Source organism: Periplaneta americana, chromosome 16 (assembly GCF_040183065.1).
Source record: "Periplaneta americana isolate PAMFEO1 chromosome 16, P.americana_PAMFEO1_priV1, whole genome shotgun sequence".
NCBI lineage: Eukaryota > Metazoa > Arthropoda > Insecta > Blattodea > Blattidae > Periplaneta > Periplaneta americana.
Genome location: NC_091132.1, coordinates 8,448,204 through 8,472,034, shown reverse-complemented (window position 1 = coordinate 8,472,034; position 23,831 = coordinate 8,448,204). Strand labels below are relative to the sequence as shown.

Sequence of the window (23,831 nt, the reverse complement as noted above, 5' to 3'; positions counted from 1 at the left end):
GATTTAACTGTTGAAATGAAAACCTTACAGCACAAAAAGCCACACGCGATAATTATTTTCGCACTTCACAGTGTTTACAGAGCAGTATTTATCCTAGTTTCCTTGCTATTAAGCACAGCTACGTCATTTTTACTTAGTGCTTTAATTCGTTGTTTACATATTGCATATGGGCATACAGTTATTCAGACTTCTGTATCAGCATTCTGCATCACTCGTTTTGCATATGAAAAGTACATGTAAATGGTTCTGTGCAAGAAGGACTTATGATTTAATAATCAAAAGGAAAGCTGTCCCAAGAATGTGTGAAGACATGGGAAGTGATTTGTTAGTGTTGCTTTATAATTTTACAGTATGTTTTCGGTAATGCAGTGACATGATCATGCGTTGTCAATATTGTATTTATTATCCAAAGTTATAACATAGCCTATTGCTATTAAATGTGGGATTTTACACCTGATGATATTTAACCTAAATTAATGAAATTAAAAAAAAAACAATATACATAATTACAGCATAATCTGAGACCTTTAAAAAATACTTTCGATTACAATTGAATTTACATATAGTCACTGAAATAGCAGCATTAAAATGTGAACTTTTTATTTTTTATAACTTGTCGCATTTCAGCACTTACCCTGAATTGACTCTATTTTCAACTGATTTAAAGTATCTTCTATCTTGAAAATCACTTTGAACCAGGAAAAGTCTATATATAGTATTGAAAGTGAACTACTGTGATATTTACAGCAAGAATTTATACCGAGTGAAGTGACTTAGTGATAAGATAGATACTGGAATCGCATGCAGAGATCCCAGGTTCAAATTCTGATAGCGATCAATGTTATTGGGATTGGTAGTGATTCCTTCGTCATAAAATACCTAGAAATCTAGTAATTTAGAAGGCAAATGCTAGATTGGTTTCCACTGTCATTACAAGATAGAAATGCAGATACTGTTTTGTAAGACTTGAGGGATATAGTATGTCTTATGGCCACTTGGAGACAAATGTTTGTGGACTAGCCAGTACATAACAGCACAGACAGTTGTGGTATGACCTTACAGTTAAAGTGACTATAAATGAACCTAGAAAATAAAGTGGTTATGAGAATTGCAAGGTAGTGTATCTCATATCTGGATTTAAAGATCGGAAACCAGAAGGTGAAAATAATTGATGAAGCAAGTTATTTGGGAAGTAAAATTACATAGAACAGAAGTATATGAGAAGACATTACCAGGAGGATTGGATTCATTCATTCGTAGTGTTCTGCCCAAGGGCAGGTTTTTCACTGCAAACCCAGCATTCTCCAATATTTCCTATTTTCTGCCTTCCTCTTTGTCTCATATGATCCATATATCCTAATGTCTTCTATCATCCGATATCTTCTTCTGCCATGATCTCTTCTCCTGTTCACCATTTCTTCCTGTGCATCCTTCAGAAGGCAGTTTCTTCACAACCAGTGACCCAGCCAATTCCTTTCTCTCTTTCTGATCAGTTTCAGCATTATTCTTTCTTTCTAAGGAGGTAAATTTCTCAGCACAATAAGAAATATTCTTAGGAATTGGGACATACCACAGGAAAGCAAACTATTTGTTGTTTAATGAACTGTCCGAAGACAGGTGTGAACCTCAATAAGTAATACCAATAAGGCATCACTTATGAGGCAACTAAAGCAGGAGATAATGGGGTAGGGTGGTCAGTTCCTTTCTTCCTCCATTACATACATTATTGAGTAGTAACATATTACACTGATCAGACTTCAGATGTACACAAACAGTTGTTCTTCCTTTGACACACATCATCAAGTGATATGTACTGCCTAATAATAGATGTATATCTTCTGACATTGAAATTGGTCGCTGTTTAGAGATTGTCCCACCTTGAAATAGCTTGGGAATCATCGTGAGTGCATTTTATGAAGAGAGGTTCAAAGCCTGGTCTTTGTAATGAGAAGAAAGATCTCTATTGCTAAGCTATACAGGCTTCATAGAGAATATGTTGTTTCGTGACATACAAATACGTTGCTGCTATGATTGACTTCATCCTCAGACCTCTGCATAATGTGTCCACATGTGAATCTCTTGTTAACCCGAATGACACTTAGACACATACACCCTACAGGAGAGCGACCATTTTCCATGTGAACTCAGTGCTAGAAAGCAAGTTAATGTTCTACAAATGTTATTAATTTCCATTGTAACTTACAATGCAGAAACATGGGCATTAAAAAAATCAGATGTAGACAGACTTCAAGTGATAAAGATGAAATTTGTGTATTGTGAAAAAAACAAGGGATGGATTAAAAAATGAGACTGTTAGAGATTGATTAGTTGTAACTTCATTATGAAGCATGATAGAAAAATCAAGGCTGAAATGGTGGCCATGTGTAAAAGGTGGATCTATCAAGAATTTCCAGGAAGCTTTGGAATTAAATATCAGACAGAAAAGAACATCAGGTAAGAGACCAGGTGAAGAGGAATGAAGTGCTGAAAGAAAAAACCCTGAGAAGAGGCTTTGTACCTAGATGACCTAACCTGCAGCATTGAATGAACCTAAAATTTTAATGTTAGATGAAGATTGTTTTAAAATCGTACATTTCTATGATAAACTGTAGAAGCTGATCAGAACTGTGATATTATATAGTTTTTATTATTAAATTGTACTTTGTCTGACTCCTGATATTGCTTACCATATGATGATACAATGCCCTTCGACAGAGAGAGAGATTGTAATTTCCTAATTCTTGACCTTGTATTAAAAAAATTAAATCTACAGAGACATAGATAACATGTTACAAAATGTGACCAAGCATATGTTTACATGAGAATGAAAACTGTGTTTTGAAAGAATTAAAGACTGCAGTCCAGAGAGATGAGAGTTTTAAGAAATGTAGCAGAAGTATGACTATCGGATAAGATCAGAGGTATAGATATTAGAACTACATTAAAAGTTGCTATAACGATTTTATATATATAAAAAAAAACTGTAGGCAAAATTGGGATTATGAAAAGAATTTGTCTAAATATTCTTATAAAATATATTTGGTAGTACCATCCAAAAGGCGTAAGAACTGTATATAGAACAAGATGAGATGGAATGAACTGGAGCTGCAGCAGGTTTAATTAAGCCTGATACCATACTTGAAGACGACCTTGGCTGAAATAATAGAAGAAAAGCTCATTCTCTCACAGTGCTACAATTGAAAAGCAACTGTCGCTTAACATGTGTACTGTGCAAAGGAAGAATGACTTAAAGGAGATTAAACTTGACAGGAAGTAACAAGAATACTGTCAGTGTGACATGACATGGATGAAAATCTGTTTCTCAGGAATATGTAACTCATATTACTTGCTTTGCGTGTCAATTTCTTCTGTTTGGATGGGATTAGTAGTCTGACTGCTTCATAATTTGAACCATCCATTTCGGTTTCTACTTAGTCTCCTTGGTTCAACTTCACAAAGGATACCAGTGAGTTTTCTAATTTCTACAATTTTCAACCAATCTAGATTATTTTTATACATCATGAGTACAATTATCAGGTAAAATGCTCTGTCAAATTTGAAGTAAATTGGTGGTTTGATTTCGAAGTTATTCATTATTTCGTAGTTTTAGTTGTATATTCAAAACACCTTAAAAATTAAATTCCTTAGGACACTCAAATTATTTTTTTTGGGTAGAGTATTTTAAACATTTTTTGTTTCTGAGTGCACATTTTTAGTTCTTGAATGTAGCAGTGTATTTAAAAAATGTTGTAATTCATTTTTTTTAATTTATTTTTTTATTTTATAGCATATTGTCTTAAAAAGTTCCTGCTATACTGGAGAATTACCACAGTCGCTTTGAACTGTGCCGTTACGTTTACCACCAAATTCAAGTAAATACACAATGTTGCCAACATAAGAATATGACGTTCGTGTGTGGCGCAGTTGGTGGGAGAAATTTTTTTTCTCTCTTTCTCTGCCTCCTTCGTTCTGAACATTACTGAGAGATAGCACCAGTGTTAGCTACAAAGTGTATTTGCGCAAATATATTGCAAGTAGATTACGTGTCTTAGATGAGAGTCTCGAGAGAAAACAGTTTTGTGCCATATTTCTTTTTTTTTTTTTTCTCTCTTTGTCTACCTCCTTCGTTCTGAACATGATTGAGAGATAGCACCACTGTTAGCGACAATGTGTATTTGCGTAAATATTGCGAGTACATTATGACGAGTGGCTTAGATGAGAGGCTCGGGACAGAAACAGTTTTTCTGTAGCGCATGCGCGGACCTCTCATGCAGTGGGAGCGTGATCCTTACTTGAATTTATTTTCGCGTGTACATTGCAGATTAAATGATTGAGATCCTTTCTTGCTCCGGCTACAGACCTTGCATTTACGAAGGTTAGGTTAGCTTAGCTAGGTTAGGTTAGCTTTGGTTAGCTTAGGTCAGGTTAGGTTAGGTTAGCTTTGGTCAGGTTAGGTTAGCTTAGCTTAGGTTAGTTTAGGGATAAGGAAGTGACAGGAGATTTTAACATGAAGTTCATTTTCATATTATGTAATATAAATGTTATCATTTTCATGTATTCGACGAAACTTTTTAATTATAACATAAAATTTGATTTTATTCGTCCATATATTAGTTAAAATTATATAGTATGACAGTTTTTGATTCGTAATATTGATAAAAAAAATAATGGCCTATAATGAAAGCGGTGAATAATTTCATGGTCCCTAAATTTTTTTTTCGTAAAAGGCTAGATATTTTTCTCTAGGCCAGAAATGAAACAGCAACGCCGTCATAATTACGTACTTTACGCTTTCGCGAACATTAACCGGAAATTTACTTTCCGTCATTTTAATGGTATTCCGTGAAACACACCTTTTTTACTGTTAATTTCCTTGTGATAACCTAGTTTATGATCTTACTACATCTTCATTTTCTTTTAATGCATTCAAAAAACCGCCGTTGTACTACATAAACCTTGAACTTGACTAATGGAGTGAATTATTTAAGAATATATTCGCGAATTTGACTACCACCATTTCGATTATATTTTGTTTGATACGGCTCGGTGCGGCCCGGTGACTAGTGGCCAGCGAGTAGCATCGACTATCGATATTGGTCTGCCGTGGGTATTATCCAGTTGTTCCAAAGTTCCAATTTATTTATTACAAAATGGCAAGTACACTTTATACCTTATTAGCTGTATCTGTGCAAAATTTCAGATTGTCAGCTGATAAGTGTTTATTCTGTAGCAATTTGAAGATGCAAAATGTTGTTCCAGAGAAAACTTCAGTTTTCTACTGCCGAGAGAATTCAGAAAGTTCGCACACAGATTTAAAAATGGTCGCAGAATTTAAAAAAATGGCAATTCATAAGAATATTAAAAAATAGTGATTCATAAAAAAATACTAGAAGTGGTTCACATACACCTTAAGAAGTATTTTAATGCAAGAACATTATTTAGATTTTTTTTTTCCTGATATGACCAATTCCCTCTTAACAGAATTCTGAATTATTGTTCTGCGAATTTTTAGCGAAGGTATGTTAAAATCTCTATTGTATATGTAGCTAATGTCTTCTATCCAGTCTCTTCTGATCTCAGAAATTTCATGTTTGCTGACTAGATCTTGTTTGCAGCATAGAAATTACAGTATTCTCTGCTCCATTAACGCACTTGTTTAAGGATTGCAATGGCTTTATTTTGTTTTCTATTTTTCTTTATCTTGCTGTAGATAATGTCACAATCTAAATACTTAATATGTAACGTTTAGTGTATTATATAATATTGTTTTTGTTCTGAGAGGATCTTTCCTTTGGAAGCAATTAACTTTTGTTATGTGATACAGCCTCAAGATAAAATTCTGGATTTATATTTCGCAAACTGTATGTTTCAGTTCCTTGAACCAGTCATTTGTATGTAGAATTCTGTATCTTTCGTTCGTTTTATGGTAAAATGACAATAATTGTACTTACATATAGGTCACAATCCCTGTTCTTCAAATAATATTCCTAATAGTGTAACAGCATGGCTTGTGTACAAAGGTCAAATTCAGTGTTTAATTTAACATTTTGTAAAAAGAAATGTAGTTTGTTCAATTCAGTTTCATTAGTCAAAATTATGGTTTGTCAAACTGTAGTACACGAAGGTGTGGTAAAGGATATGCCTTTAAATTCGTAAAGATAACTGATTGTCAGTATGAATTTAGGACAGCCATCAATTTTTCAGTTCTAACATTGGTTATGTTGATGACAGTATTGAGCGTTTTTTTTTTTTTTTTTGCTTCTGTTTTTTCATTATTCACAAAAAAAAAAAAAAAACAAAACAAATATCTATGTTTGCTTATGCTGAAAGCTTTGTTGAGGAAAATTATATTCATCTAAATCCTGAAGTGTTGTTAAGATACCGGGGCACTGCCAATATTAGGGAACAGAGTTCTGGAGTAAGGTTCTTTGCAGACAATATTGGTTCAGAACTTAATTTTAAAATAAATATAAACAGTTTGTCTTCAAAGATCTGTTAAACAATTGTTAATTGAGCTTGTGATAATGGCTTTCAGACCTTCTGTAGAAGAAATCTGCCACTTTTGGATTGAGGCAAAAAGAATATTCATCCATATTAGTACAGATGTAGGCTACTACTTTTTTATGTCTTTCTTTTCACGACAACACACTTGCTTGAAAATAGTTTTTCTTCAGAATTTTTTTAAGAAGTGTAAAATTGAAGATGATCTGAGATTAAAACTTTCAAAAATGTTTCCTCACATTAAACTCCTAGTATCATGAAAACAAGGTCGTGTTTCTCATTAAGAACAATGACCTATTTCGTAATTCGTAAACCTAATCACTTTAATTACGAAAGTACTTTATGATAAATCCCTACATTTCTTCTGGTAGGTGGTACTTGAGTCTTCAGTACACTGAATTAGCACATTAGGCTCGGGGGGGGGGGAGTGAGGAATTTCAGAATCTTCCTTAGAACATGAGTGAACACAAGGTGCTGTGACAAAGAAAACACAGTAAATAACTGTCCTCCGATATTAAGTGTCCAATTTATATGATTTTGATTTTGAGATATAAGCTAAGTATTTGATCTTATGAGAGATGGGTAAAGGTATCTGCTGTATACACGAAGAAGGTGCTTGAGAGGAGGGGCCATATAGGTGGGCTCCATGCATTCTTGACAAATGGAGTATAAAATGATTTTCAGAAGGATAAATAATTGATGGAGTATATACATTGAAGAGGAACACAGTAGCACAGTGGTTAAGGCACAAAATACCAAAGTGAAGATCGTGGGTTCGATTCCCAGTAAGGTCATGGATTTTTCCAATTGATCTAATTCTTCTGGCTGCACAATGGCTCTGGGGTCAACACAGTGCCTAACAGAAATGAATACAAGAAAGCGTTTCTTGGGAATAGAGGTGGCAACCATGTAGGATTGACATTCCTCCTGCTACTAATGCCTATTGTCTGTAAAGGAGGAACCTTAACCTCCTGCTGCCATGGCCTGTAATAAGGATAACTTCAACTTTTCATACACATTGAAGTTAACACGCTGTTCACTAGTCGTTATAATTCTGTGCAATTGGCAATTAAATATGGTATGCATATTTATTACAATATGGGCACAAATGTGTAAAGTTTTGCTTATTAGTTGTAGTAACATAATGTTGTTGAAATAAACCTTGAAAAAATTTGTATTTGGGAGAATTGTGATATTCTTAATGGAATCTGTTTAAAGTAAAATCCAGCACTGGAATACAAAATTCTTTCTTGAGTAGAATTTTACTAAGTATTGACTGAGAGAATTGAACAGAAGATGGAGTGGTGTTTGACAGTAAAACCTTTCTTAGTTCGAAATATTCTAATGAGACTAGATCAGTGATGTGATTAACAAGGAAGATGGGCGATTGGTAAAAAATAAGATTGTATAGATGTGGCGTGTTCTATATCACTAATATATGTACTTTCACAAATATATACAAACACGTTCATAGAATAATACTAAACAACTTACTAAAAAGAAAATTATTACAAAAATGATAGAAATGGCCTCCTCCTGCATTGTGCATCCTTTGAGCTTGTGTTCTATGTTTTTGCATACTCTGTTGAATGTTTCGTATTTATTCAAATCCATTTAGAATTTGCTTTCTCAGAATGTTAACATTAGGGACTTACGATGTTCCCAAAGATGAATATCCATTGCATTTAAATGTATTGGGCAGGCCATTTAGTGGATCCCCCACAACCAATCCATCTTTGCGGAAAACAATTCAAATGATGAACTCTCGGATTAAAGTGAGCTGGAGTGTCTCTCCCCCCCCCCCCTCCCCCATTAAAAACCCTCTTAATCATATAAATTATAGGTGAAACAGTTTAACGATAACCTTAAACTTGCATTGGTGTGGAGAACACGGATTTCTGGCATAGAAAGTCTGAAACATTAATTTCTGCTCTGGAGACCCCGGTTCAAACCTTGTGAGTACCAAGTGGAATTTGTGGCAGACAAAGAATAGTGTTGAGGTGGAGGGCATTTCTTTTTCAGGCTATTACTCTGTGAGCTTTCTGGTATAATTTATATTCTCTTATATGCACCATGGGCAGTCTATGACAACACAGCTTTGGTGTTATTCTAGCAGTGGTGAATCTGCTAGTGTGGAAGTTTTAAGAAGCTATGACTCAAAGCCATCTACATTGCTATAATTCGATGTTGTTCGGCTAAAGAGGGTTGTCATTTTTTCTACAAATGGAGTTTTGTTCGCAGGTGAATACACAAGTTAAATTCTACAAGTGGGTGCGCAAAAAGCAAAAGAATACTAGCATTTGGTGTGTTTTATTTGTGTAGAAAATTGTTTGCAATAAGGATCCGAAGTTCAATTTTCATTTATCTCAAAACTCATTTTTATGACTTAATTCCATTTACCCAAACATCATCGAATTAATTATTGAAAGACTTCAATTGTATTCATAAATTAATAAAAGGATTTCATTGTACATTTGATCAGCCATAAGCAAATTCATCTAAACTGACAGTGCAATTAGAATATGTTATCATCTGGATATGCGGATCAGTGAGGTGGATCCAATTTTCAGAGGAATTAATAATTACATGAGAGCTCCGTTATCATTAATTGATCCCACAAAACTTGATTATCAAAAATGACAAGTGTTTAAATCAATGCCTTGCGAATAATTGATTGTGAAAATAAAGAAGCCACATATAAAGATCTTTCTTTTGGTTATTATTTTTAGTAAAATTGCGCATTACAAGAAATATCATTCCTTAGCACTAGCTCATTGATTTAATTTAATAAAAAAGTGATGAAGTCTATGACGTTTCTGATAGGATTTTAATAGAAAATCTTAATAAAAACTGTAAAATTCAATGAACATCAAATTGTGTATTTTGATGTGACACCTAATTTATCAACTTTGACATTGAATTTAATAGCTAATGCATACTTAAATGTCTAAGTCACAAGACACTGGGCATGACTGGATGCTCGAGATTGTGCAAATGTTAGTCTTCCAGGAAAAATGTATAATCTTAGACAAAAAAAGTGATCAATTGCCATATGCTAAGATCCTTCAGAAGACTTTGGTTGCTTCCATGAGAGCTCAGGTTTTTACACGTGAATGAATTTCTTATGCACAACTCTGCTCTGGTTTTCCTTTGTTTTGTTTGTTGTTTTTCTCCCTGTATAAATAAAGTGTTACAAATGTAACTAATCTACTTTATAACAAATATATTCAAGGGGTAAATAGATGCAAAATAAACATCCTTTAGTTGTGTGAACCAAGTTCTGCCCAAAGTGAACTTAGACGAATTCATGCTACAGGAGATTGGTCATTTTTTCTATCTAAGGCTGTACAACCTGTGATCCAGCAAAAATGATTGCAAATAGTGTAATAGTTTTTCTCATGTGTTGGATTCATTTGTTTAGTGGCCAGATTGTTAAAAATATAAAGGTTTTCGAAATACTGTATTTAACAAAGTATACTTCCTCTTTCACAGCTGCATTTCTCACACAGACGGTCTGCCTTGACGACACAACAGTGAAGTTCGAGATCTGGGACACAGCAGGTCAAGAAAGGTATCACAGTCTTGCTCCTATGTATTACAGAGGAGCCCAAGCCGCAATTGTGGTATATGATATTACAAATCAGGTATGTTTGTTGTGTGTTATGTAGCATGAAAATTCTTAAACATTAGTAACAGAGTGAGCATTAACACACTTATTCGGGGGAAGGAGTAAATGGATTCAAATCTATGGATAATAGATAAGAAATAATTCACTTATATTTTTGTGTGTGTGTGTGTGCGTGTTTTTTTCCCCCTCCAAGTTTATCCTAAAATGTGTACATTTTTTAATTCTTTTAGATTACTATTAGAACAGAATAAACAGTGTTAATTCAATTAATCTTTTGTCACTTTAATGAGGACAAGCCTCCTGTTGTACAAATATAAAGTAGATAAAAGTAAGATTTTTTGTATATGGTAGGAGGGAATTTTATATCAGAATTTCATCTGCAGCTAAAGGGAAAAACGTTTTCTGTTACATTGCAAGTGTACAATGGCATTTCTGACCAAACCTAATAAATTATAAACCCTTAAAGACTAATTAAAAAGATAGTTTCAAATTTTGCTCTTAGATTTAATACAATGATTTAAATTATTTTTGGCTTTCTTGTCAACTTTACTTCATTCTACAGTAGTTCAAAGTTAAACCAAGACTTATTTATGAATGTCTGTTGAAACATGTTAATATTATCTTTATTGTAAATGTCCACACCTGTGGAGTAACGGTTAGCACGTCTAGCCGCGAAACCAGGTGGCCCGGGTTCGATTCCCGGTTGGAACAAGTTACCTGGTTGAGATTTTTTCCGGGGTTTTCCCTCAACCAATATGAGCAAATGCTGTGTAACTTTCGGTGTTAGACCCCGGACATATTTCACCGGCATTATCACCTTCATCTCATTCAGACCCTAAATAACCTAAGCTGTTGATAAAGCGTCGTAAAATAATCTACCTAAAATAAAAAATACAATTATTGTAAATTGCTATTTACTTTTCCTTTCCTAACTTTGTTCTGTGGCCGTTTCGGTCATCAGTTCACCTATTTGATCTTTCATTTTCGACTGAGCTTGTAATTTAGAATTTGATTATGTAATTTTAGAGTCATTGCAGTTGACCATATGTTTGTTTTAATTAAAATTTCTACGTATTTATATAGCTATTGGTAGTAAAATTTTTCAATTTCTGAAGAATGCCCCCATTTTCTGTCCATTTAGGAGTATTATAGTTATAGAGAAGTGTTAATATTTGTGAGAAATAATAATTGTCCAAAACATAATTAAATACTCATTTGCCATCTTAAAAGATCTATATGGTAAACATTCCACATAAATGTTAAAATTATATATTTGTGATTGAAAATCTTTATTTTTATCTATATATTTTTTCATGTGCTCATTCATATACAAGCATTATTGTAAATATTGTGTGTTATTCTGTGTCTATAGGCAAGCCTTGAAAGATCAGATAGTAGAAATAAAAATAACAACAAATTTTAAAATTATAACACCTGAACACCTGTAAAGTTTTTATTAACGCTCATCACAGGTGTATGGAATTTTGCACATTTGTTATTATTAACTAGATGTAGCAGTGGTTAAAATTTAGTGACTCTGGCTTTACAAATATGAAAGTCGTTAATTTCACTATAGTGGACTCTTAAAAATGCAGAATTTGTACATTTTAGTATCCCCTTGCATTAAAGTAATAGAATAAATCCATATTTAATATGTTATTTAATAATAATGTTTCCATCTACATCATTTCCACCTACATTAGAGTGTTGAGTAGTAGTTTACAAAAAAACTTATCAGTTAATCATTTTATGTAATATACTTCGTTTTCTATAATGTAGTATGATATGACGAGTACTGTGATAAGACAGATAAAGAACAGATTTGAGAAAATACTGTTGTAGGGAAACAGGAAAACGTCAGACAGAATAATCGTCCTTGTATACATCTTCCAAAGTTTTGACGTCGTGAATCAGTGAGCTACTCAGTGCTGGAATGTTACTAACCCTTGATCATTCATTCTTATCTAACAACGTAATGGATTGTGTAATCTTTTGCATGTTGAAGAGTTGCTTCAGAAATAACATCATCTGTCTGCCATATGCAGTACAGAAAAAGTAACTAGCAAGGTAGCTTTAACTGCAAGGATAGTATGTAATGATTTTGGAAGAATTAATTTGGCATTAATGGTTGTTTAAACTGTAGCTTAAAAAAGAGCATCAATTTCATATGTTCATTCCTCAAAATCTTGAACATACGAACTTTCAAATTATGTACTATTACCATAGTCTAGTACATAGTCACGAAGCTTGAGGTGATTTTTTTTTTTTTTTTTTTGCATTTCTTGTGATACAATGCTCCAGCCGGTTAGCAACCGAGAGTATAGGAACAATAGACTGTGCGATAGTAGTGATCCTAGTGGCTAGCAACTAGAGTTCAACTGTCATTGTATGCATATTCCCTACGTATTGAGCTTCGTGACTGTATGTATTAGACTGTGCTATTATCGTACAAAAACTTCTAGAAGTCGTCAGCCTGTTACGATCTCATTATCCATCCAGTATTCTTCTAATAGGGCCACCTTGGCTCAGTCTTCCTGTTGGATGGTATTTCAAAATTAAGTTAAGTAACCTTTCTTTAGACTTTTTCCACTGCTAGAATTGACATCCTTATCATTTGTATTAAACTTACATTAGTAAAATTGGTACCACAGGGATGTTTGATTCATAATGTCGGCAGCCCTGCTGTAATACTACCAATAATAATAATAATAATAATAATACAGTATTATTACTTATATTTATAAGCCATATAGGTTCTTTGCTGATGGATGTACTACATGACACCAACGGACTCTATGAATACAGGAATCTTTCCATTTATTTAAATTTAAATAGGCCTATGTGATATTTTTTCGAAGTTATCTTGAAATCTCATTGGAGAACGCCTTGGGCTTTCTTCAGATAAAAAATTAAAATGATTCTAAAGTAAGTGAAAAAAATGGGAGATATTATGCAGTGCATCTAATTTAATAACTGAACTTCCAGTAAAATCTGTAATTTCCTACATGCCGTTCTGTTACCTTATCGAAGCTAGGAATCAAGGTGGTCTTCTTCACTGTACAACTTTCATTCAATTTTCCGTTCTTTCTGCTAAATATTGGAGTCGAAGACAGCAAATGACGTCAATTGCTAAACATTAGACACAAACTAACCATTTATGTGAGAGTTCGATTTTCATTTACCTTCAATTTGAAGTGGAAAACTAGATAGAAAGATATTAAAGAGTCTTCTATCGAAAGTTAATATCATATTTGTTTTCTCTTTTTTTGTTTTAGGACACATTTGGTAGAGCTAAGACGTGGGTAAAAGAACTTCAGAGGCAAGCATCACCAAATATTGTTATTGCACTTGCGGGTAACAAAGCTGATCTGGCAAATAAAAGAATGGTGGAATATGATGAAGCTCAAGGTTATGCTGAAGAAAATGGTCTTCTTTTCATGGAGACATCAGCAAAGACAGCTATGAATGTCAATGATATTTTCCTGGCAATTGGTAAGATAAACTTAATCTTACAGATATTTTAAAGAAACTTTTACATTACTTGTCCTTAGTAGTGTTTGGTGTTGTCCTTAGTGTGATAGTGTTGTCCATATGTGTTCAAACCTGAGTAAAGGCAATAAAAATCCTAAGAATAGCTTCCTCCAAAGGAAAGTCAAGCTGCTATGCTCCTTTTATAGGTTTATAATTCATATGTAAAGTAGTTGATTGCTACAAACTTCTCTTATTAAAGGATTGCCACAAGGACAAAGTCTTATAAAACAATTAAATTTAGTGAGTGTAGAACATTTGTTTACAAAGTAAAATATGAGGCTTACAGTTTTTAAATTATACATATCACAGTCTTCAATCTTAAATAAATAAAACACATTAAATGTTAAACCTATAAAGATGACTTCTCAAAATTGAAACAAACCCCTTAATAGCGATAATTGGCATTCAAAGGAGGAGGCGTGCTTTATCTAATCTCATTGATGTCCAGAAATTAGTAAAAAAAAAAATTTAGGAATGGTTCCCTGTGCTTCAACCATCAGTCCCATTACTGTCAAATTGTGTAGGCATCTAGACAAAATTTACCAGCTATTCTCACTTACATTAAAATTTAATTCTGAGGACAGGAAAGTGGGTCTGTATGAATGATTCAAGTGCTGTGCATCTCACCTTCTACCTAGACTTGAATTCATTATGGATGAAGAAAATATAGTGATTATGAAAGGCATGTATTTGTAACTTCCAGTGAATGATAGTTTTTCAATATATTTTGATAATTATCACAAAAATATTAGGCAAGAGATGATTTATGATGATGAACAGTGTGTTAGGTGAAACCTCTTATTGATAATGCAGAGCTTAGTTGTTAATTTGGAGTCATTTTTCTACATCTCTAGTGTTATGTTTAAATTAAATTCTGTTGGATTTTGTATCGTGCACGACATTGATTGTAATATTATGTTACAGCTCTTAAACAAGAGTAGGTATGTCATTGTTCCATTGCAAGTTACGTAGTGCAGACTGTTAATTAAATATAGAACAACTATTATTTACAATCTGATATACATATACATACATAGTGTTCTGGTAAATGGCAGGTCTTTCACTGCAAACTCTGCATTCTCCAATCTTTCCTATTTTCTGCCTTCTTCTTAGTCTCCGCATATGATCCTTATCCTGATATCTTCTTCTGCCCTGAACTCTTCTCCTGTTTACCATTCCACTTCTCAGCCAGTGACGCAGCCAATTCCTTTTTCTCGTCCTAATCACCTTCAGCATAATTCTTTCCAATACAGCTTCATTTCTTATTCTGTCTGTCCATTTCACATGCTACATCCTTCCCCATATCAACATTTTAAATGCTTCTCTTCACTTCGTCATAATGTCCATTTTTCTGTGCAGTACAATGCTACACTGCACAAAGCATTCACAACCCTTTGTTCTTTTTTCAGAGGTCTGTAGATGTTCCTTTTGCTATTAAAAGTTTCCTTTGCTATTGCTAGCCTCCTTTTGATTTCCTGGCACCAGCTCATGTTACTGTTTATATGGATGTAGCAATGTATGGGGCAGAAACATGGACGTTATGGTGAAGTGAAGAGAAACGAATAGAAGCATTTGAAATGTGGATATGGAGAAGGATGGAGCATGTGAAGTGGACAGACAGAATAAGTAATGAAGCTGTGTTGGAAAGAGTGGATAAAGAAAGAATGATGCTGAAATTGATCAGAAAGAGGAAAAGAAATTGTAAAATTCTGGGATATCTGTGCTGTGTTGTGATGATAACTCTTAAGAAATATCCTCTATGACTCAGCACTGATGCTGAAAACGTGTTACATTCGTATCATTACAGTCATAGGTCAGTAACCAAACAGCTCTGATTATTGATTGTTGAAGCCCTATCAATTTGTCAACAGCAAGCTCGGAACACTTACTTCCTGGTACAGTCACATGTTGCAATGACGAAAGTGAACTAATTTAACTCAATATCCTTCTTCTGGTCTATTTTTTAAATGTTAGTATTGAAGTATTTGCATCATATACTAAGTTATTAATATCAAATTTTGTAAATGTGTGATTTACGTGGGAAAAGTAATTTTGAAGCATTCATTTATAATAGATTATTTAATTCAATAACTGAATAAATTTATATGCTTGATTAGTCAAATGGTTCTGTTAGTAAATGTAATGGAATATGCTCTGAAATTGTTTTCCTTTCTCCTGAAAAATTACAGTTTTGTTGGTTACATCCTTATTCTGGGGAGGTCTAAAGGTGGCTTAGACCAGTTGGCTAGAATCTCTTCAGGAATTATGAAAAGAACTGATCCTTCCATCGTTTACTGGATTTTCAATTGTTTTTCAATCAGTTTATGATTGAGAGCTTGTGTGGGATTTTATCTGAAGCTGTTTTCTTAATTAATCCAGCCAATTGCAGCTGTATGTTTTTCATGTTGACGACAATTCCCATTATTTGACCAAGTTATATTGAGAAGCCAGAGGACTGATGACCCAGAATCCAGCAGTGTGCCATTAGAAAACTACAATAATTCCGATTTTAAGTTCTAGGCTGATTTAATTGTTTTTCTTGTGTCCTGTAGCATAAGTCCTGCCAGAGGCCTTAGTAACCTCATCTTTGCTGATTGTGTTCTTTTTAATTTCTTTTTTCTTTTTTTTTTTTTTTTCTAAATGTCCTCATCTCTGAGCCTCAGAAGTGTTAAGGCCACTAATGTTTTGTAAAATTTTAATGCTCCTTCATGTGTCACTTTTCTAATCAGAATGATTTTTATTATTGCTAATTAGTTGAAATTTGACCAGTTCATTGTTACTGCCTCTGGAGACAAAGTATAGTACAGATTGCAACCAAGATAATTGAAAGGATTCACTGACTTCTATAATGCGATTATTTATAGCAATTTTGATTCTAAGTAGTTTGTTCTCTTGAAAGCCATTACATTTTGTTTTATTAGTAATCTACAGATTGTAATGATTTATGATCGTGCATAATTTATGTACTTCTCTCGTGGCTTGTTTTTAGTATTGTCTGATCATCTACATATGTATAATAATGTATTTAATTGGGTGACTAATGATTTAATTCTCACAGCTATTAACTCACAAATGACGAAGCATTGTCAACAGTACATATTGGTCCCTCAAATAGCTCAATGGTAGGCTAGAGTGCAGGCTTATTCTAAGGCTTGAGTTCGATTCTGGCATTTGCTAAAATAGATACTTGTGGATAATGGAGGTTTTTCCAAGGTTCTCCTGTTTTCATCGACTTCATAATTTTCTTCTCACTGATACATTCACCTTACCTTCCACCTGATGAACAAGTCACAGGATTGCAAACAAGCTTCAGTGATACCAAATTGAGATGGCCAGATGTATTGCCTTCTCTGAACTAGGGCAAGCCTCTATTCCTTCATCTGGATTTGTTCTCAAGATCTGATGACAGTTAAGGAACTATCTGTGTCATTTCTGGTATCTCCGAGGCTGCAAATCCTCTTGTTATTTCATTTGGTCCTTTCCTCTCAGGAAATAACATGTACAAATGATCGAAATAGTGGCAGTAGTAAAGGACTTCAATCTGCTGCCTCTAATAATAATAATAATAATAATAATAATAATAATAATGTTGTAAGCCCTCATTTGCAAATACCATGAACTAAACCTGTAAAATATGAAATGTCTAATTTGTAAATGCTGTCTGTGGTTTTGTTAAGAAATTTTTAATTGTAGATGGTCTTTTATTGCAGCCAAAAAACTCCCAAAGAATGAGCAAGTGTCTGGTGCAGGAACCAGCGGTCAAGGCCGGAGATTGGTGGAATCTGAAGGACAGCAAAAAGCGCCAGGCAATTGCTGCAAGTGATCCGTCTTAAAACCACTTTGGATCTTCTTCACAACTCATGTGAGTATCAACAGGCAGCACGGACTATTATGGAATATAATAAATAATATTCTCCTCTTCTGCATTCAACTGAAAAAAGCACTCTCTCTTGAAATACCTTCATGTCATAGTAAAAAATATGAAGAACTTATAGTCCTCACTACTGATTAACAGTTTGTAACTGGAATATATACATGAATATAAGCTAATCATAAGGAACATCGAAATCTAAATTTCCATTTTATGATACTTTATACTGAACAACAATGTAATTTTATTATCTCAACAATAACTCTTCACTTTCTACAATTTAATTTCACTCCCGTCAACAATGGGATTTGCTCTCCCCTCAGCAACACAGCGTTCGTTATTGCACTCCACAAACGACAATGACAATTTACTTGGACTATTACGAACAACAATGAACTGTTAATCTTAACTAATATTCACAAAGCACTATTTACAACACAGAACTGTCAGTTCTTAGTTCACAGCTCGTTTGTCTTTGCTAGTTCTTTAGCTCAGTCACTCGCGTTCACAGAATCTCGAACCCCAGACCTTCGGAGACGATCCGCTGAACTTCGAACTCAGGACCCCAACTGCGGTCCACTGCACTCGAACTCCGGGCTTCAGGCTCCACAGTTACGGACACAACTCAAGTCGCGCTATGGTCTCGAAGCTGGCTTCACTGCTACACAAGACTAACTCGCTTACTGCCCAAATCTGCCTGTAACAACACTGACTGACACTGACTTTCACTTGCGTCTTCTCTTTTATATAACCAAACCATAGTTACGAGAAAGTTCGCGGTCAGAATGAATAATCTGGATATTTCCACTTCGACGGACTTCTGGACGATTCGGGAGGGTCCGTCCCTCCCTTCACTCCGCACGTCAGTTTGCTTCCTTCCCCACTCGGCAAGTAGCAGATGCGCGCGCAACCTCCCCTCGCCACGTCGCCGTAATACATCCCCCTCTGCCCTCTCAGCATGCAGATGCTCCCCGTACCAGCGTTTCGTCTGCCGCGCGCCCTGTCGGACACGCGTTCGAACCCCGGTGCAGCTGTCACAATACATATGGTAGCAATAATTGTTGCAGCTGCATGTAGTTTGTGTTAAGCTAAATACTATCTCTAGTTTGGGTGTTACAGAACACTGGACCTGTTAAGTTGTAACTTGCAGACATTATTTTCAGTTGAACGAAATTTCAATACATCAAAATTAAATTACAGAACCCCGCAAATTTGTTGTACTGAAATTTCACTCTATCTTAAATCAAATAGAAGTAATAGCTTTATGAAATCTTATATTACTTTTGAACTCAACAGCACAAACTAAGGCGAAAATTTAGGATGTTAGGCAAGGAAATGTTTTGTCTCCCATTTTGTTCAGTATTATGAATGAGACTGTAAATACAATATTTCATTCATTCATAGTCTTCTGTCCAAGGACAGGTTCTTCACTTCAAACCCAACATTCTTCAGTCTTCCCTCTTTTCTGCCTTCCTCTTCATTTCCACATACAATCCATAAATCTTAATGTCGTCTATCATTTGATATCTTCTTCTGCCCTGAACTTTTTTTCCCATTCGCCATTCCTTCCAGCTTATCTTTCAATAGGCAGTTTCTTCTTAGGTTTCCTTTTCCTGATCAGTTTCAGCGCCCATTCTGTCCAGCACAACTTCATTTCTCATTTTATCTATTTCCCATGCTCTGTTATTCTCTATATCCACATATCAAATGCTTCTAGCTATTTGTGCACTTCATCGCAATGTTCAAGTTTCTGCTCCATATAATACCACACTCCACACAGGGCACTTCACTAGTCTCTTTCTTAGTTCTTTTCCAGAGGTCCGCAGAAGATAACTCCTTTTTCTATTAAAAGCTTCCTTTGTCGTTTCTATCCTTTTGACTTCCTGGCAGCAGTTCATGTTACTACTTATAGTACACTCCAAGGATTTGAAGCTGTCCACTTGCTCTACTGCCTCATTTCGAATTCGCACTTTTACCTTTTTAGTTTTCTTCCAATAACTGTGGTCTTTGTCATGTTTTCATTTATCTTCTCCCCATACTGCTCACATCTGTCTCTAGCTCCAGTAGCATATCTCTTAGTATCATTTTCTATTCTAACAACGCCATATCAGCAGCAAATCTTATGCACTTTATTTTTTTTCTTCTTCATACTGTCACCCTTTCCATGTTCTGAAAACAGTTCTTCACTAATCCTCCAAAAAGATGTTGAACAGAGTAAGTGATGAGTAACATCTTGTTGTATCCCGTCTCCCTATTCAACTTTCCTATGATATTTCTTCCCCTATCATGACTTCAACTAGTTTCATATAAAGATTACTGAATAGCCTTCTGTCTTTTCTATTTTACACCAATTTTCTTCAGGATCTCCATAAGTTTATTTCAATCCACTCTGTCAGAAGCTTTTTCTAGGTCCAGTTTACTACATAAACCTCTTTATGTTTCTCACGGATTTTTCTCAGCAGTCCCATTGCATCTCTCATACCTTCTCCCTTCCTGAAGCCACATTACTCTTCGAACTCTCCTTCCATCTCACAAGGGAGGGTTTTCAGTAGGGCACGATGAATTTGGCTGAAAGTGTTAAAGTAGACTGATTTAAGGTTCCTGAAAACGATGGTGAAGGTCAGAATTACATATTTGTGAAAATACAGCAATTTTAAAAATCTGGGTTGCATGTCGTTCTTTTGCGCAACTTGCTCATTACTACTTTCAGAGAGTTCTAAAGGCAAGGAAATTAATTTCTTCCATCCCTGTTAGAAATCTAGAAGTGGAATAGGCTTATGTTCACATTTGCTTTTAAGACGAAATGGATAAATACAAATGTGAACATACGCCACTTCTAAATTTCTAACGTGATGGAAGAAAGTAGTTTTCTCGCCTCTAGCGCTCTCTGCAAGTAGGTTATGAGCAAGTTGCGCACAAGAACTACATGCGTCCAGATTTTTAAAATTGCTGTATTTTCACAAATATGCAATTCTGAAACGAGAGACCTTCATCATCGTTTTCAGGAACCATAAAGCAGTGTACATTGACACTTCCAGCCAAATCCATTGTGCCCTACTGAAAACCCTCCCTTGTTAGTATATAAACGTCGATTCAGAATTTGCAGGAGAAGCTTTGTTGTGTGTGATATCAGGCTGATAGTTCTGAACTTATTACATTTCTTAATACAGATCATAATTTTGTTACTATGTAATTGCATATGTTTTCCCCATAAATGCAGTGTACCATCTTTAATAGTTAAACTATTGTACAATTCTTCTCTAGGTTCGTTCCATTCTTAGCTAGGAGGGCATGGTTCCGGCTGGCTTTGTGCGGACCAGGCCGGTTCTTCGGCAGTTTTGTTGGCTGGAAACATTCCTGGCGGTCGGAACAAGTAACACCTCCTCATGTGAAACGAACGTATTTCCACTGTAATCCTCCTATCGATTGCCGTGCAGAGTTACTCGGTACATTATATCAGTGGCAATTGTTTATAGGTGAAATAAGTGTAATAATAATAATATTAATAATAATAATATTGATACGCTGTACGTATGTCTGCATGGGAGTCCTGGAAACATACCAATGTGTTTCAAGAGCTGCAGTGCTCAGCGCAACGGAACAAACATCTGCTTGGAGTGAGCTACTTAGGAATGATTGGTATTTTCACACGACTCCTTCAATCAAGTCTCTTCGTTAAATTTCCTCTTGAACACCTGGTGGTTGTATATTGTACTGTTCAGAAATGTGTTCCAGAAAAAAAAAATTACATAAAAACACATGGAACATGGCAGGCAGTGATGAGTAAAACAATTCAGATTATATATAGAGAGAGATCTTTTATAGTACTGAAAAGATGATAGTGCAGCTTTACCTTTGTCCTTCACTCCCTTTTGTTTATTAAGTTCCCAATATGCAGATTTTCAGCATAAAAGTGTTTGATAAATTTGGAATTCAATATATTTGGAACATATTTCTGTCCTTCAAGATTGGTATAAAACAATTTATAATTAAAAAGAAACGTGCTCATGGTCCAGACTATTAGCTTGTGTATCATATCTATATAAGTTTACTAAGACATTATTCTACCATACATGCCAGTGTAGTTAAATTTTCGAATCATATTCAGTTTTTCTTTAGATGTACAAATAGCATATTGCTGTGGTGGCTGTACATTTTTATCGAAGTTCTTTGATTGTTTTTCTGAAATAATTGAAGAGCTGTGAGCAGTGAGTTCTTATTATAAATGAATTAGAATGTGATGCATGGGTGTTGAACATGAAATTACCCTATCAAATCAAGCACTGTATTATACATATTGAAATGCTTGCTTTATCTTTCTGTAAGCACAGGAACACTCAGATTGTACAGGATAAATCATAAAGAAATAAAGTTAATAGGATATTGTGTAGTATTTATTGTCCACTTGTGGAGGGTTTTATTACGGGTTAAGTTGCATTTTCAGAATTTTCATTAATAGAAAAATCCTGACAAGTACCAGGATGTGACTGCAGCAAGGAGAATATACCTTGATGTAAGCAGTGGGAGTATGTTATGTTTCTTGTATTTATTAATTTTTTTAGGGGGGTACTGTTCTGGAAAAATATATATCTATTCTCTCATTCATATTTTGTAATATATACAGTCTGAATAAGTGACGTAATATATAAATATTAACTTCAAGGAGTGCATTAGCATCATTGTTGGGTATTCGTATTGGGAACATATTCTGACTCACAGTATGATGTTATGGTTTAAAGAGGATATTCTTTTGAAAGTGAAAGAATCTTAAATTCGTAACTAGATATTTCTTTCTGTGCAATATTTCACTGTTAAGAATTTATAAGTATTTGAACGTGAAAATAATCAAAATCTGATGTAAAATAGAACTTAAATTCTTTTATTTGTAGTTTAAAAGTTAAAGACAAGCTAGTGATATACCTACCACAACTGTGAAGATCCAAACTGTTTTTCAGGACACAGTTGCAGCAGAGGTGCTGAGAGACTCGTTGCTCGGGTTTTCTAGGACCCATGCTGTGACTGGTTTTTTTTGTCAACTATATATTTCTAGTTCATAAAATACTGTATAAAAGTGTTGCAACAGATATAATCAATTTGTGATTTGAAATATATATTATATAGATTTATGTTTTAAGTAGAACAATGAAGAATTTTTAAACATAAATTATGTAATATTTACAATTCTCTAATGTATGTTACAGAGATTATTGAGTTGTTGGCATTGTTTCTATGATAGTCGGTTTTTAAATTTAAATGTATTCTTACTTTAATTTGTAATATTCTATTAGTAAAAAAAGAAAAAGAAAAGTTATTCTTCATCCTGTGAGATTTACAGACTGCAAGCAAGACCTTTTGACTTGGAGCAATATTTAAAAACAAAGTATCCTAATGTTAGTTTGTAGATATTTCATTCCCACAAATAAATATGTTATTTTGATTAGCTCCCCCATTATTTTAATTACCAAATTTGGCAGGAACCTTACTGTTCAGAACTGAAAGAATACTATTGGAATTTATTACATTTCTGTTCAATTAAAAATTGAAAGCTCCAGATCTACAGTTCAGAGTACTTTCTTTTTTTCTGTAAGTTATTTCTGGTACTTTTGTACTTTACAAGTGGGCAGAGAATAAGAGAGAAACATTTATTGAAGAACATCTGATAATAGAAAACTTGTAGTCATCTGCAGACATGTATATTAACAGAATAATGGTAAGTACCAAAAAAAAAATAATAGAACAAGAAAACTAATTTTGGAAAGACATGCCAAAAAATTGCAATATACGAGTAACTTTCATTTAAATATTTGCAATACATTTTTCACTAATTTTTAAATTACTGATGATATTCTTTGGTGTAACTAAATTTTTTAAGGAAACTGACATTTTGTATTTGGTGAATGTGTCAGTTGATTGGTATTGCCAGGTAATGTAATAGACTTCGAGAAAAATTACACCATATCTTTGAACTCTTTTTCTCCCAAGCACTTTCTCAACCTGATTACATTTTGGGTTCTAAACTGTAATTAGTGTGTTTTAAATTAGAACATTAAAATTCATATACTACTACTACTGCATTCTTGATATTTGCAAGAACTAATGCAAGGGTATCAGTTCAGGGACAAAAAAAGTATTTATGCGTGTTAACCTATTAAAAATTCAATTACATGTGTACAATAACTGAGTGAAAACATTCTGTGCACTTAAGTTACTGCAGAATTTGAAAAAAGTGCTTTTTGATTGTAATTCTCCTATTGAGTTTCAAAATGGTGTGTTGTTCTTAAAATGTTTTGTCTTTCTCAT

The 23,831-nt window shown here is 34.2% G+C and overlaps 1 protein-coding gene across 2 annotated transcripts in view; it reads left to right on the top strand.

The window, feature by feature from the left end:
* Nucleotides 1-22,975, top strand: part of Rab5 (RAS oncogene family member Rab5) — a 31,367-nt gene extending 8,392 nt beyond the window's left edge. For both annotated transcript variants that reach the window (XM_069849271.1, XM_069849268.1), the window contains exons 3-6: nucleotides 9,994-10,145; nucleotides 13,405-13,621; nucleotides 17,371-17,522; nucleotides 20,796-22,975. In XM_069849271.1, coding sequence (XP_069705372.1) covers nucleotides 9,994-10,145; nucleotides 13,405-13,621; nucleotides 17,371-17,483 — 482 coding nt within the window. In that variant the 3' untranslated portion in view covers nucleotides 17,484-17,522; nucleotides 20,796-22,975. The remainder of the gene's footprint in view (nucleotides 1-9,993; nucleotides 10,146-13,404; nucleotides 13,622-17,370; nucleotides 17,523-20,795) is intronic.
* The last annotated feature ends 856 nt before the right edge of the window (nucleotides 22,976-23,831 follow it).